Source organism: Panthera tigris, chromosome A3, assembly GCF_018350195.1.
Source record: "Panthera tigris isolate Pti1 chromosome A3, P.tigris_Pti1_mat1.1, whole genome shotgun sequence".
NCBI classification, from domain to species: Eukaryota; Metazoa; Chordata; class Mammalia; order Carnivora; family Felidae; genus Panthera; species Panthera tigris.
In genome coordinates, this window is record NC_056662.1 from 85518218 (window position 1) to 85534944 (window position 16727).

General features: G+C 40.6%; 1 protein-coding gene across 1 annotated transcript in view; it reads right to left on the reverse strand.

The window, feature by feature from the left end:
- Nucleotides 1–10392, reverse strand: part of GKN2 (gastrokine 2) — a 47485-nt gene extending 37093 nt beyond the window's left edge. Inside the window, exon 1 of the mRNA XM_042981615.1 lies at nucleotides 10293–10392. Coding sequence (XP_042837549.1) covers nucleotides 10293–10298 — 6 coding nt within the window. The 5' untranslated portion in view covers nucleotides 10299–10392. The remainder of the gene's footprint in view (nucleotides 1–10292) is intronic.
- Nucleotides 10393–16727: the final 6335 nt, after the last annotated feature.

A 16727-nucleotide genomic window follows, 5' to 3' on the forward strand; every position in this document is an offset into this window, starting at 1 on the left:
CACCCCTGAGGGGGATGGAAGGGTCCATGGAGGGGCAAATGGAAGGCTTCCAAGGTAACGGTAATGCCGTCCCTCTCCCTCAAATTAGATCGAGGGGAGGGGTGTTCGTGGGTATGTGCTGTGTCATTATTCTTTATACTCGGCCTACATTCCTAAATAGTCTTATGCACTAACTCAAGACTTAAGGACAAGTTTTAAAAGTTAAAAGCACAAGAAGTAAGATAATGTTACGAAGACAAACAAGGGGTACACCTTTGGGGAAAGAACTGCCCTTTCTTTCCAACATAAAGCAGAGACCTCTCGCCTCTTGCTCAGCTCTGAGGCTTGTGGTTCCGAACACGCAGCCTTTGAGTCACGTCCCTGGAAGAGTCAAGTAAGCGAAAATGTGTTCACTCAGCACCAGGATGCCAAGAGGTCCGCGGAGAGAGGCCACCATCCCTGTGCTGTGCTAGTGCCAAGCCTGCCCTCTGCAAGGCTCGAAATCGCTGCTTGGAAGCTTGTCACACAGGTTCCCATTTGCAGTTTTGTCTGCCTTGTGGATAACCCAAGTGACTCATACCGAACTTTGGCTTGCCCTATGCGCCTCGGCCCACTGGGGTCAGGAAGAGATGTAGGGAGCATGCAGGGCTGGCTTGCAGGGTCTTCAGAAGTTTTAGTGACTTCATAACCCCAAGAGGCACCAGAGAGGAGCAGACAATATCCTGTTACAAGCCCTTGCCCATTATTAGAATATCTTTCTGGACCTCCTCCCAACTGCACTTCTGATGTAACTGAACAGTTTAAACCAAACCTCCGGCGACTGATCCTTCTAGAACATCAACGAATAAATTTTAACCTAAAGTCAAATTTTCCAAGGAACTTTCATATCAAGAGACACATACATCCATTAACTTATCCAGATATCCAAAATAACCAATCAAGAATATCAGGAAGTACAACCAAATTAGAGCGAACGTATGCCAAACCTTACAGTTAAATCACTGCTACCCAGATGTTCAAATTAGGCTTTCATCATCCTCTTTCCTGGTGTTGCTTTGGTCCACAAGATTCAAATCAGACAATAAAAATCATGGCTCGGCCCCCTTAACTAAGAGCATTATCAATAGCACACCCCATTTCAACTCTATGCCATTTATCTATCTATCTATCTATCTATCTAACAAGTATTATTGAGCACCTCCTATGTGATAGACTTTTCTAGGCATAGAGATAAACTATGGGGAGAAAGCAATTAAAGTGCCTGACTTCACAAAGTTTACATCCAGTGGTGAAGAGAAACAATAAATACATAAGTACACAATACGAATAATGATGAAAACTCTTAAGAAGGGAACAGAATAATATGAGGGAAGAAGAACCATCAATAGAAAGTTGAGATGGGGGAAGGTTGCTGTTTTGTACTAGACAGGCAGGTGTATAATAAAGAATTTGGCTGGCCCCTGCCCCAGTTTCCTGGGAGGTGTTTTTTAAGTGATTGAGCATCTTTGTTATTGGTAGTGGTCCTCTCAGGCCACACCTGATAATTTATCTTAATGATGTGACTCAGGACCAGAGCAAGTTATGCCAGAAAGATTAACTGTGTGATTAGACAGTTGGGTCTATAAGTCACATGTTAACAGCCAGGAGGCTAGAGACTGAGTCACATGACCAGTGATTTAATTAATCATCCCTATATAATGAAACCCCAATAAAAACCAGGGACACCAAAACTCAGGTAATCTCCTCTGGTTGGCAATAGTCCACGTCAATGTCACGAGGGTGACAATTTTGACTATTGAGAAAAGCAAAGGTATTAACTCTACTGAGAAAGGACAAAGAAAGCTTCATGTTTGGGACCCTCCCAAAACTTGCCTTATGCATCTCCCTTTGGCTATTTCTGCTTTGCATCCCATTGTTATAATAAAACTGTTATAGTAATAATGCTTTGCTGAGTTCAGTTGTTCTAGTGAATTATTGAATCTGTAGGGGCAGTGGGAACTGCTAAATCTGTAGCCAGCTGGTCAGAAGTGAAAAATGACCCAGAGACTCTGGAACTCAGAACTTATATCCAAAGTGAAGTCATTCTTATAGAGATAATAAAATGTACAAATTTAACCATGTTGCTTTCTTTATTACATCATTTATATTCCATCTCTTCCCCCTCCCCTGCCAATTGTATTGGCTAGAACATTAGGAGAAATATAAAATACAAAACTAATAGCAGATATACTCAACTTATACCTCCATTTTTTTCACCATTAAACAGCATGCTAACAGTCAGTCAAAGATGCATTGTTTTGTCTCATTTATGTAATATTTGTTAGATTGCCTTAACTTGGAAAAAAAGAAATTAATAAGATAACTCTAAAAAGTTTATATTTGGAATGAACTATCTTAAGTGATATAGGAGAATAAAACCTTGGTCAAATAGGAAAATGTTTTTATGATTTCAGCATCATTAAAAAGTCTATTTCACAAAGCAAGATAAAACATGTAACTTAATCAGAAATGGGTCACAGCTTCTAATGAATTGTTCTTACGTAATTTGACTGGCCTGTTATGGGGCAAATAATGGCTCCCTGATCATATCTCAAAGTACCATACTTAAACCCCTCTTCCAACATTAGCAAAATTCCAATCTTTTTATCTCTATGGGGTCTTTCCCCTTCTGTGTCTTGACTGTGCTGGGGGTGTACTCACATTAAAGAGTTTTATTGGTTACTCTTACTTCTGCATGGAACCAGAGCCCAGACATGCCCCACTGAGCCTAGAAGACTCTTCTATGGCTACTAGAACTTACTGAATTACAACCACCACTGTGCCCAAACAGGAGGTCTGGTTTGATGTGAAAATCTGGATACTCAAAGGAGGTGTCTTTGTCTGCTCTCACTTGCCACCCACAATGGAGTCAGTGCTCAAAGCTGATTCTTCTGAAACTTGTAACTGTCCAATGTGAGGCTAAGGCTGAACCTCCAGCTCTGCCAAGGTTTGGCTCCTGGTGTAGATTCCTGCTGAAGCTGCAATATAGTTCATCCAGATGACTTCTACAACCAAGTATGTGTCATCTAAACTTTGGGCTCTGCTCCAAACCAAAGAATTAGCTCTAGGGTTTCTTTATTAGTTCTTCGCCTCAGTTTTATAATTTATCAAATTGTGCTTTTCAAAATATTATCTGGTAATTCTTACTCCCCTTAAGTTTATTTTGTTCCTTTCCTAAATTGTTGAGTTGGCTACTGAATTTATTTTTGCCTTTCTTTTCTTGGTTAAAGAATACAAAAATTTACCATTATTAATTTCTTCCTATCTGTAATTTGACCTCCTTCCTTAATGTTTGATATATATTCTTGACGTTATAGTTATTTATTTAAATAACCAATAATTGCATTTTTATTTCCTCATTGACAAAAAGACAGTATCTTGAATTCTCAGTTTTTTATATGTTATTTGTTCTTTAATTATTAATTTATAGTTTTATTTCATTGTGGTAAATGAATGTACCCTGTGAAATTTCTACTAACTGGAATTAAAAGAATTTTTTTTTTAAGCCTAGGCTATTAACAACTTTTGAAAACATTCCAGGAATGTTTCTTTTTTTCTTTGTTTTATATTTTATTTTAGAGACAGAAAGTACATGTGCAGGCACATGTGCAAGTGGGGTACAGGGGCAGAGGGAGAGGGAGAGAGAGAATCTTAAGCAGGCTCCACACTCAGCAGGGAGCCTGACATGGGGCTCAAACCCATAACACTGAGATCATAACCTGAGCCAAAATCAAGAGTCAGACGCTCAACTGACTGAGCCACCCAGGCTCAGGCACCCCCTTGAAAAAGAATGTGTGTCAGCTCCAAGATTCAGAGTAGAATGCAGAGTTATACAAGGTGGATCCCTTGAACATGGTTTGACTCAGTGACTTGCTTTTAATAAACAGAGCATGGAAAAAGAAAAAGAGTAACTTTACAGACACCACCTTAATTAACTAAGTGATCATGGTCGACATCACCAGTCATGTTGATATCATGCACCCTCTGATATGATGTGTCTTTCACCAGTCTGGTATTCCTCCCCCAAATCCATAACCCCAGGACAATCATAAGAAAACATCAGACAAACCCAAACTAATGGACGTTTTGCAAAGCATCTGGTCGCACTCTTCAAAGTTGTCAAGATCTTTGTATTCGTTTTTCAGAGCTGCCACAACATATGTGGCTTAAAATAGCACGTATTCAATCTTTTATAATTTTGGAAGCCCAAAGTCTGAAATCAAAGTGTCAGCAGGGTCACCTCCTTCCAAAGGCCGTAGGAAGAATCCCGCCTGGCTTCTTCCAGCATCTGGTGCTCCTGGTATTGCTTGGCTTGTGTCTGCATCACTCCAATCCCAGCCTCTGTCTTCAGGTGGCTTTCTTCCTTCTGTTTCTATGTCTCAAATCTTCCTTTCCTTTCTCCTATCAGGACAGCAGTCATTGGACTTCAGGTCCACCCTAAATCCCAAATGATCTTATCCTAAGATCTTTAATTACATCTGTAAAGACTCTTTTTCCAAATAAGATCATATTCACAGGCATCAAGGGTTAGAGAGTGGCCATATCTTTTTGGAAGACCCAATTCACTCTAGTCCAAGGAGTAGGAGAAACTCTGACAGATTGCAGGAGACTAAGGAGATAGATGAGTCAACGCAATGTGGGATCCTGGATTGGATCCGGGGACAGAAAAGGGACATTAATGGAAAAACTGGTGAAAGCTAAATAAACTCTGCTGGTTAATTAATAATATTATGGCAATGTTAGTTTCTTAAATTATTTAATGTCATCTTTTTAATATTGCCTAAACATCAATTTCATGCTTCTGATCATCATGCTCTCTGAAAGATGTTCAGAAAGATGCTCTGAAAGATCATCATGATCTCTGAAAGATGTTCATTTATATCAGAGGAAGCTAAGTGAAGAGTATATAGGAACTCTCTGTACTATCATCACACTCCTCTAAAAATCTAAAAGTATTTGGAAATAAAAATTTTTAAGTGATAAGATTAGACTATTTTATTAAAAGATAAAGACTCAGATTTTGTTTAAAAATCCAGGTAGTGGGGCACCTGGGTGGCTCAGTCGGTTGGGCGTCCGACTTCGGCTCAGGTCATGATCTCGCGGTCCGTGAGTTCCAGCCCCGCATCGGGCTCTGTGCTGACAGCTCAGAGCCTGGAGCCTGTTTCAGATTCTGTGTCTCCCTCTCTCTCTGACCCTCCCCCGTTCATGCTCTGTCTCTCTCTGTCTCAAAAATAAATAAAAACGTAAAAAAAAAATCCAGGTATTAGACAAGAAGAAACTAAAAGAAATACTGATACATGAAAAAAAATGGCAACAATATAAAAGTACATTTTAAATAATAAAGTTAGGGGGTTAATATTATTGTCAAAAAAGTACAATTTAGGGCAAAATCAGTAAATAAAATAACAGGAAGTCATTTATGATGCTAAAATATGCAATTCACATTGAAGACCTGCCAATCGTAACATTTATTATACACCAAATTATGTAGATTCAAAGTATATAAAACAAACAAAAAACCCTGTTGGAAATGCTAATAGAAGTCAGCAAAACTACAAAAGAGGGGAGACCTTATCATACCTATCATTTTTGACAGATCAAATACCCAAAAAGAAAATACGAAAAACTTTAATATTTAGGTGTTTTCACCTGGACATGGAATCACCATGAAATGCAGACTCATATAAATATCTGCAACCAATAGTGGGAATAATATGAGCATTGGTGACATGATTATCCTCAAGTGGCAAACATTTCGTGATAGAATTCTAAACTAAGAAAGTACTGTCTTCCTTCAATTTACACCCCTTCCTGCAAGTTACAGTGCCAACTAAGTGATTACAAAGTATCTTTATGTTTAAAACAAGTATCCAGACTCAGAAAACCATAAACAATCACAAAGGACAAGTCTTCTCCGCATGTGCTATTAAGAACAACTGAATGGGGGCGCCTGGGTGACTCAGTTGGTTAAGTGTCTGACTTTGGCTCAGGTCATGATCTCTCAGTTTGTGAGTTTCAGCCCTGCATTGGGCTCTGTGCTGACAAGCTCAGAGCCTGGAGCCTCTTCAGATTCTGTGTCTCCCTCTCTCTCTGCCCGTCCCTTTCTCGTGTTCTGTCTCTCTCTCTCAAAAACAAACATTAAAAAAAAATCTTTTTAATGAAAATTTTAAAAAAAGAAAAAAATGAACTGAACGAGTTCGCAGAGCATCCCTCCAAATGACTTTAGTATGAATTTCCCCCAATTTAATTTTGACAAATAAAATTCCCCTACAATTTTCTTTTCTTCTTTTTTTTTCCCTTAACTTTCTTCATATGTGTTACCTGTGAGTAGTAAGGAGGAAGCTCCAAAACACAGCCTTAGCATGGTTGGGATATTTCAGTTGGGCACAAGGTTTTCTTTTTATGTCTTACTGCTTGAAGTTACCTGGGTCTTCTAATTAATAGGATTCTCTAGTTAGGGGATCATTGAAGCAATCGACATACTTGTTTTCTTATCATACTTTACCTGGTTGACCTGAGTGTGAAACTCCATCGCACTCTGTATGTCTTTTACTCTTGAGAACTCTGAAATAGCTGGCAGAACCATGCTTTGCCCCAAAGCACCTGCTCTCAGCTCCATCCTCCGCCATTCTGAAAATGGCAGCTTTTGCATTGGGATAGAGATCTGGCCAGAGGCAGCCTTGGTTCTAGAAATGTCCACACTCCACCAGATGTTTTCTTTACTAGGCTTTGGTGGTAGTGCTGAAGTTAGCTTGGGCACTGGGCTCTTCCCTGCCTGGAATGGCAGTTTTCATTACAACTCTGTGGTTGAAATGTCTTGCAAGCCATCTGAGTGAAATGGAAACTAGGTTTGTTACTGTAGTCAGATGTTCTTGGGCCAGCATGGACCCATTCCTGAATCATTTTTATATTAGAGATTTGCTACATCTAAATATGCTCCTCATTACATCTTCACTTCCAGCCTCCTGGATTTGGATATTTCCTTATGTCCCATAAGTGCACTGTTTAGGCAATGTTTTCTTTTCTTTGCTGGAATCATGAATTGGTGGGTACTTCTCTCAGTCTGATCCTTTATCATACTACAGGTGACAACATACTTCCGTCTTTTCTACTGCTAAAACCAACACTAGAGTTTGGAGGACTTGGGAAGGAGAGCCTTCATGGGGTTCCTGCAAGCATTTCTCGGATTAATGTCACAGCTAAGGAGACATTCAAGTATCAAATCCTCTAATGTAAATGTTATCATTTTCTTGAGGGGACTCCCAATGCTATGATTGGACTGAGGGGGTCTGGGTTCCTAATCCCTTCCAAGGACCCCAGTGGTCTGGAGGAGATTGATTGGCTTTCCCAAGGTCCATAGAGATAGATAGATAAGGTTTAGAAGTAACTCCTCTGTCTCTGAAACTCAATTTTTTGGATTATTTGGTCAGTTCAAAGGGAATCTGGAAGAGACAGGAGCCAATATATAGGCTTTCAATGCCACCTTGGACCAAGAGCTGAAGAGGAACCTGAGCCAATGTCAGATCCCACCAAGGCCTTGCCAAGGGGCTTTGAGGATGGCAAATGGCCAATGGGCCCAGAACCTAGGACAACCTGTGGTGATTCTGGAGCTGAGAGATGGGAGGGACAATTGTTGGAGCTGCTGATGTCTCTGTCTACAGGTCTTACCTGGCTTCAGTGGACAGTGACCATATTAGCATTGGCCTGAACAGACTGAGGCCAGATAACAATAGAGGTAAGCCCCAAATGCATTTAAAAAAATGTTTTAATGTAAAATAAGATAATTAAAAATCATCCTTCTGGATTCTTGATATCCATTAATACTTTTTTTCCAGAAATATACAGATTCACTCACCCACTGGCAGTTTGATGAAAGTTTTATTTCTCCATCCACGGTGTCGTTTGCCCTTCATGGTGTTGGGTAGTTAAGGCAAGCATCATGATGCTTGAGTGGAAACTGAGCCCCCATGAGGTTAAAGGATCCATTCAGAACCAGGTAAAGTGATTTCTCTCACACACTTAGTCACATAACATCATTCACTGAGAGAGCAAGCATGAGATGTGGAAAAGAGAACTTTAATCTGCATACATGTTAAAAGCCACATCTTAGATGAAAGCCAGCTCCTCTGTTTATTCTCATTGTGTAGAGTATCAATGTTAGAGCTATAAATTCCCAATCACACACACACAGAGTTATTCTTTATGAGACCAACGCCTTCCCAGGGCGTTCTGAGTCTTTGAGTTAACCACACAAGGCAGTCAAATCAACAATGCTGTCTTTCATGCTTGAGCTCTGTAGACGGGCCCTCCCTCCTCAGCTGTTCATCTCTTCAGTGGAAATTCCTCAGGAAACAACAAAACTCAGTGCAGCATCCCCCCAAAACCACACACACCCCAAGATAAAAGTGCTCAGCAATCTTTAAGAACTTCCTAGGGAACCAATACAGAGAGGAGCCTTCCCACTCAGATCTCCTCCAGCTTCCCGCTACATGCCCACCAGGGCTGGGTAGGAGCTTGGTCACACTACCTTAGCCCATTTCCCGGAGTATCAGTGTAGCAGACAGTATGGGCTGCTAGATTAAGCCTAGCTGGATTTAAAAACTGATCGGGGCCTCAGGGGGAAAAAAAGGAGCTAATAATGCCTACTCTATTACTCAACAATGACAAACAACCACAGAATCTGAGTAGCATTCAATAATAAGCATTTATTTTCACCCATCTATGGTCAGCTAGCTGGGAATTGGCTGACCTGGGCTGGGCTGGGCTGAACATCTCTGCTTCGAGTTATGAGTCCAGCTGGCTCTCCAGTCTGTTCCACCTGTCTGCTCCAGCTGGAAGAGGCACCACCTCCCTGGGAGGAATTCTCATGGTAAGGACAAAAGCAACAGAGAGCATAGCCAACCATACTCTCAGAAACAATGCAAGCATATTTCAAACCCCTGTTTGCATGACATCTCCTATCTTTCCATGGGCCAAAGTAAGCCATATGACCAAGCCAAAAGTCAAGGAAGTACAGGGACGTACAAGCCCTGTGCTTTTGTACAGGGAGATAATCCCCTTTGTGCATTTCTCATGTGAGAAGCACTGAAAGGTTACATTGCAAAGAGCTTGGATCCAGGGCCCAGTGAAGAATTGGAGCTGAAAAAAATCAATCTGCCACACTATTTTTTAGGGCTGTTGAAAATGTCAAATGTAATAATGTATGCAAAGATGTTGTTGCATCCTGAGCATTTAATGACCATTTGTTTCATTCCATTCCATACATACGCTGTTACTCTCTGACTGAAGCTTATTCAGGCTGCAGTAGATGCCTGAAATCTGGCCTCCATCAGTTCCTGACGTCACTATTTGGGCATGTTTTTCCTTGCCTCAAAAAGTAGAGCTTAATTCTCACTTTTCAGATCTAAGGTGACCTTAATGACTTCCCTTAACCAACAGAGAGAATCAGAAGTAATGCTCTGAGAATTCTGAAGGTCACATATAAGAAGACTTCCCACCTTTGCCTGAGTCCCTTGGAATGCTCACTCTTGAGCCACTTTCTCAGAGAACCCAGTCACCAAGAAGCCCATGCCACCTGTGGAGGACACATGTACACCTGAGCTCCCAGCCGGCAGCCGTCATCATTTGCTAGTCTTATGAAGGGGCCATTTGGACATCCAGCCCAGTTGATCCTTTCAATGGCTGCAGCCCAGCTGATACCTTGCTGTGACCACATAGGAGACCCCAAATTAGAGGTGCCCAGCTGAGCCCAAGTCAACCCACATTGCTGTGAGCAATGATAATCAATTTCCATTAAAGTCATTACATTTTGTAGCAGTAGGTGACCAGAACGCTGGCCAATGCTAATATCTCCACTGGCCACTGAAGTCAGGTAAGACCATGGTGGACAGAGAACCTGACACTTGATAATCTTCCCTTTCATCTCTGACGCACCACAGTTCACTCCTCGTTCTGGTCCTGCCTCCTTTTTACAGGACTGCCAACGTTTTAGCACTAGCTCAGCTCCTTCCCCAGCCATTTTACTTCAAAGATAGCGACAGTGTCCACAATGTGTGAAGTAAACACGATTTGTTTGGCAGAACTCAGGGACAAGTGGACATACACAGGTTCAGTCCTCCCAGGAGCTGAAAGGGGACGGCTGTTGAGAGTTCTGTAAGCATGTACATTTCCCCGTCACTCCTCCTACAGGAAGACTCAGCCTCAGATGGACTGAACTGACCCTTAAGGCTTTTGACTCATAGACAGTCTTTGCCTTTGACCCCAAACATACTTACTGCCATATTCAAGAGGCACTCTGAGAAGCTGATTCTCCAGAATTCTACATTGACCTTTCCTGTTTGATATGAGCTCTGAGAAACACAGGCTGACTTATGCGCGGCCATACTGGGCTCCACGGAGTGTGTGACAGCACCAACAAGGCCCTGGTGGATCTGGCTGCCTCTCAGACTCCATGAGGCCTCACCCGTCAGACTGGGGGCAGGGGCGGGGGTGTCCACAGGAACCCATTGACATTCTTGGAATCTGATGCAATTAGAACGCTTACCTTCAAGGGGTTCTTCCCTGTTTGCTTGCTCTGTAGATCTGCTCTGCAGAGATGATTTTGCAGTAAAGAAAGCAGCAACCCCATGTTTGAATTCAAGGATGTTTGGCCCTGAGATAAGCCAAAAGAAGAAGCTTCTTCATCCACTTACCTAAACGCAATACAGTCATTTAAATGATTGAAAACATTTAGGTAGACTGTACAATGACGAGACAAAACCAATGTCCTGGCAGTAGAATAAAGAAATGTTAAAGTAAACACTCTGTTATGCCAAAGCACTGTGCTATAAATGGAATCCAGAAAGCAAGTTCCCAGGAACTCAAGTAGTGGATGAAAATTGCACAAAAAAGATTATCAGGTTTAAACTTAATCTTTCAAAACGTCTTCTGTTCCTCATCTTCCCTCTTACAGATTTGTCTGCATCCTGCACACCGTCTCAAAGGGTCACACAGTGGAAAGAGCATAGATGAAAAAGCACAGGCCTGCATCCCAGCTCTATTGCCTATGGGCTGCATAGATGTTTAGAGAAAGTTATTTGACCTCTCTGAGCCTCAGGTTTTCATTCATGAAATGAGGATCGTAATGTCGAAGTCATAGTTGTTATGAGTGTGACATGAAATACAACATCAGTGACCTCCTAGTAGAATTCCTGACATATACCAGTTCATTTCCTTGGCCCATGCTAACCTCTCCTTCTGTGCTCTGAAGGTCACCTTCCTCTTCATGCCAGCACTGCCTCTCTCCCCATTTCTCTCCCTGGTACTCTTTTTTCTCCTCCTTCTTCTACCTCTCTCTCTCCCTTCCTCTCTCCCTCTCCCTTCCTCTTTCCCTCCCCCTCCCTCTCTCTCCCTCTTTCTCTCTCCTTTCCTCTCTTCCTCTTTTCCTCTCTCTCCTCCCTTCCCTCTTTTCCTCTCTCTTCCTCTCCCTCTCTCCCCCACCCTCCCTTTCCCTCCTTCCCTCTCTTCCTCTCTTCCTCACTCTCCCGCCTCCCTCTCTCCTTCCCTTCATTTTTCTCCCTCCTACCCTCTCCCTCCCTCTTTTTCCCTTCTTTCCTCCCCTTCCCTCTCTCTCCCTCTTTCTCTCTCCCTCCCTCTCCCTCTCTCTCTCCCTCTAACCCTCAGCTTATACATTCCCTTCCTTCCTTCTCCAGTCCTGAATAGCAACTAAAGCAATCTCCAACTTAACAAAAAATCACATAAATGAGCAAACACAAAATCTCCTTCAACCTTGCAGGAGCGTTTCTTTCCCCCTCCACCTCCGTTACCCCAGCCGTTACCCCTTTACAGCTACACAGTTAATCTGTGACTAATTACATCCACGGTCTCTCCTTCAATTTACTCTTTTTGTTTCCCAAACTATTTGACTTGTAAAACTTACTTTTGTGCTCTTATCTACATGAATATTTTTCCTACTTGCCATCATAACCTACATATATTCTAAATGTTTCATGTAATAATGCACCATGAACACTTCCTCATGTTTTAGTCTTCATGTGTTTTATTTTTAATAGCTGAGTAATATACCATTTTGTTAATGATCCAAAACTTTTTATTTATTTTTATCATATTATTTTTTTTTTATTTGAGAGAGGGAGAGAGAATCTCAAGCAGGCTCCACGATCAGTGAGAAGCCAAACATAGGGTTCGATCCCACTACCCTGGGATCATGACCTGAGCCAAAATCAAGAATTGGATGCCCAACCAACTGAGCCACCCAGGTGCCCCATGATCCAAAACTTTTTAACTTTTGAAATCATTCTCCTAATGTTAGGAATTACTTTATATTTTAATTATAATTGGGTGTGGTTTTGTGTGTGTTTACTTATTTATTTACATATATTTACATGCATAAAAACAGTAACTTATAAATATTAAAGGCAACACTAAAAATCATGTATAGAGTCATATATACTATGTATACCTATGATATATATATAGATAGATTGTTTTTATGTTGCTTTTTAAGGTTGTATGTTTCCTTTAACATATACATATGATATATATGTGTGTATGTGTATAGATATGGTTTTTATTGCTTTAATGTTTATAAATTACTCTGTGCTCCATTTTTCAACTTTTCCATTTTTTTTTAATTTAAAAAATTTTTTTTTCAACGTTTTTTATTTTTTTTTATTTTTGGGACAGAGAGAGACAGAGCATGAACTGGGGAGGGGCAGAGAGAGAGGGAGACACAGAATCGGAAACAGGCTCCAGGCTCTGAGCCATCAGCCCAGAGCCTGACGCGGGGCTCGAACTCACGGACCGCGAGATCATGACCTGGCTGAAGTCGGACGCTTAACCGACTGCGCCACCCAGGCGCCCCTCAACTTTTCCATTTTTTAAACCATATTTTATAAATATCTCTGTGTATTGATATCTGATCCATATGATTGTTACTTTTAAAGACAACATGGCATTCCATTGTGCTAATAACTATATAGAATGAAGCAAACTTAGCAGAATCTTTAGCAAAATCTGAAATATCCCATTTTAAAAAATATTTTAAGTTTTTACTCAAAATAATAAAAGCACATAGTTTAAAAACCAAACTGTCTAAAAGTACTATAACAGTGTTGCTGTTTTTTGTCCCATGAACTCCATGGCTCCCAGGCCCCATCCCCTTTCCACAATTTAGCTAATTCTGGCATTTACACATTGCATGTTTCCAAATGATATGTACACACTGATCTATTTTGATTCATAAATCTCAAACATTCTCCACTGACTTTCTATTTTAGAGGTAAGATTTAGCTCACCTGTGTCAATCACATCAAGGTAACTATGGGTTTCTTTTTCCTCTGTGGCAGTGTACTTTTACATCTTTGTTCTCCTATATGGATTGGCACCATCAGCATCCTGGGATGTCCCTTTGCTGTCATTCTAAGAATTCTTTGCCTTTGTCTTCACTTGATCTTAGCCAAAAGGCCGAGAAGCGATCTTTGCCTTTGTCTTGAGTTGGTACATTAGTCAGTGTTCTCCAGAGAAATAAAACCAACAAAATATATATATAGAGAGAATCTATTTTGGTGAGATTTCTTTTAAGGAATTGTCTCATGCAATTGTGGGGGCTAGAAAATCTGAAATACGCAGAGTAGGCCAGCAGGCTGGAGTCCCAGGGTAGTGTAGAGGCAGAATTTCTTCTTTTTCAGGGAACTTCAATCTTGTCTCTCAAGATCTTTAAATGATTGGATAAGACCTATCCACAATATGAAATGTAATCTGCTTTATTCAAAGTCTATTGGTTTAAATGTTAATTACAACTAAAAAATACCTTCACAGCAACATCTAGATTGATGTTTGACCAAACAACTGGGCACCATGGCTTGGCCAAGTTGACAGATAGAATTATCCATCACAGTTGGGCTCTGTGTTTCCTTGGTATTACATCTTCCCTCTTTGGTTTACTCCTTTACGTTGTTGGAGCTCCTCCAGTACCATCTTGAGAAAGTATATAAATATGTGGCAGGAAAATTTCTTGATATCTTCTGTGTTTGAACATGTCTTATTCTATACTGATATTTTATTGATAGTTGGCTGTGTGTAGAATTCTGGGCTGTAAATCATTTTCTTCAGAAGTTCAAAGGCTCGATTAACTAATGGATTCAGATGTTACTGTTGAGGAGTCCAAGGCTGTTCTGATTCCTGTTCCTCTGTGTGTGACCTCATTTTTCCCTTGAGAGTCCTATGAAACCTTGTATCTGTCCTAAATTTCCTTAAATTTAATAATGAGCTTGAAGTAGATCTATTTTTAGCCCTCGTTCCAGAGACTCAGACGGTCCTTTCCAAACTCCAAACTCATGTCCTTCATCCAAGAAATTTTCTTTGTGATGATTTCTTCTTTTCTCGCATTTTATAATTCTGTTATTCAGATGCTGGAACTCCTGCCCTTGTCTGTTACTTACTTAGCTTATGTTCTCTTGTCATCTTCATCTCGTTGCTTTTTGTTTGTTTGTTCATTGTTTTTTGGTTTACAGTTTTGGGGGTTTTATTTGTTTTTATTTTTTTATTGTATTTGTTTGTTTGTTTTGCTCTGTCTTCAAGACTATTTTCCATTTTTTCTGTTGATTTTTTTCTTCGATTTTACAATTGTGCTTTAATTAGTAAGAGTTCTCTCTCTCTCTCTCTCTCTCTCTCTCTCTGAATGCTCCTTTTTTCCTGGCATCATTTCTACCTAGCTCTTTTCATGAAGGTCACCAAAGAACTCCTCGTTGTTAAATATTTTTTAAAGTTTATTTATTTTTGAGAAAGAGAAAGCACAAGTGGGAGACAGGAAGAGACAGAGGGAGAGAGAGAATCCCAAGCATGCTCTGTGCTGTCAACACAGAGCCTGATGTGGGGCTCGATCCCACGAACTGTGAGATCATGACCTGAAATCCCAAGTTGGATGCTTAACCAACTGAGCCACCAGGTGCCCCTCCTGGCTGTTAAATCTAATGAATAGTTTTCAGTTTTTATATTCTCATACTCTCTACCCCAACTGAGACTCATGACTATTCCCTTCTAGAAATGTCTTATTTCCCTTCTTGTTTCCTCTCTGTGGAGCTCTGTAAGACTGCTAGTATATTCCCCTGGGCTCTATCCTTGACTCTCATTTCTTATCATTGTCTTCACTAGCCCAGGGTAATATGCAAGCTTCCACTTATACACTCATGGCTTCAGCCTAAGCATCGTCCCTGTGTGTAAGAATCACATATATAAGTGTCTTTCGGATTCTAATTTTCCAATTAAATATGAATGACTATCAATTAAGAGTGAAGGAGGGAATATTGAAAACTTTGAGAGTTTGAGAAAACTTTCTCAGAGAGGAAGGAAGTAACCCAACTAAAGATACATAGTAGGACCATCAGTATATAACTGAACTATCGCAGTGATGAAGACTAAAAAATATAGCTATTGCTGCTTGCATTTTATGTTAGGAGAACCTGGTTTAGGGGAAACTATCAAAATGTGGAAAAAGTATTCCAAAAACGCTACTATATATGCATAGAGTTTGCCAGATTTGGATGTTTTTCTTCCTCTTTTTTTCCCCCTCTTTCCCACAGTCTTGGAATTGACCACGTGATTAAGAACAGCATTTTAAGCTGATCTTATTACTAAATTTGTGATGAACTCCCTCCATACTTCAAGTTTATAGTTTCTGTTTTTGAGACACCAAATCATAAACTTTTCTTTTCTACCACTTGATTTCCGCCTGCCTCTGGGCAAATCTGATTTGTAGAGGACAGTATTCTGGGAATGGGTTTTATTTCTTCCTTGTTAGCTCTTAGATTTGTAACAATGACATTGGATTTTTCCTCCATTTCAACTCAAGATAATTCTTCTGTGCTTTAGGGGCTTTTAGTCATTTTATGTGTTTATTGACTGACTTTGCTATGTTCTTTGGCTTAAACTCACACTTTAAGTGCCTAAATTTATGACCATGATTAAGACTTCACAGTAGATCAGTCCTCAAACCTTGATGACAAATATGATTGAAAAGAAAACAAACCTGGGTAGTAGCACCATCCATGTCTTGAGCTCTACCTATTTTGAAAGGAGACGTCTCTAGCTTCGGGGATCAGTCCTATCCTAGCAGGTGTAGAGGCCCTCTCACAATGAACGACATAGGACTTCCCCACTGTTACTTTGGCCACAGTAAGGGCAAATGCTTTCATATTTGAGGTTCCAGGATGAGCCTGCTTCTTAGACATCTACCTTGGACACACATTTAATTGAGCCTGAAAACCTATGCCAGAAAACTAACCTAGGTCTGACTACCTGCCAAGCAGTTCCCTAAGGAGTCAATGCTCAGAGGCAAACTCATGAGGTGAATGCATACCTTGTTACTAGTTACAGCTGTACCCCCAAGCCCTTCTGTACCCTGGTGAGCTGTGATGGATTATGAATAGGGACAAGTATCCTGGGGATTCCTTAAGTAGCCCAGGCCTTGCTCTCTTTGCCATGGGCTCCTTCCTGATCACTTTTGGATCTACTTAAGGAAGGAGTATCTCATTACCAGTAGGAAAAAACATTTGTGATGTCTTAACTCATTCACATCCTGAGACAATCCAAAGAGTTGTGGTTCAACAGTGCATCTCTGAAGATTCCATTATGTCAGACCTAGTTATCCTTGGAATTGGCATGGTAGGGCAGAAGGGACATGTTGAGTTTCCTCTAGAAGAGAGATTAAA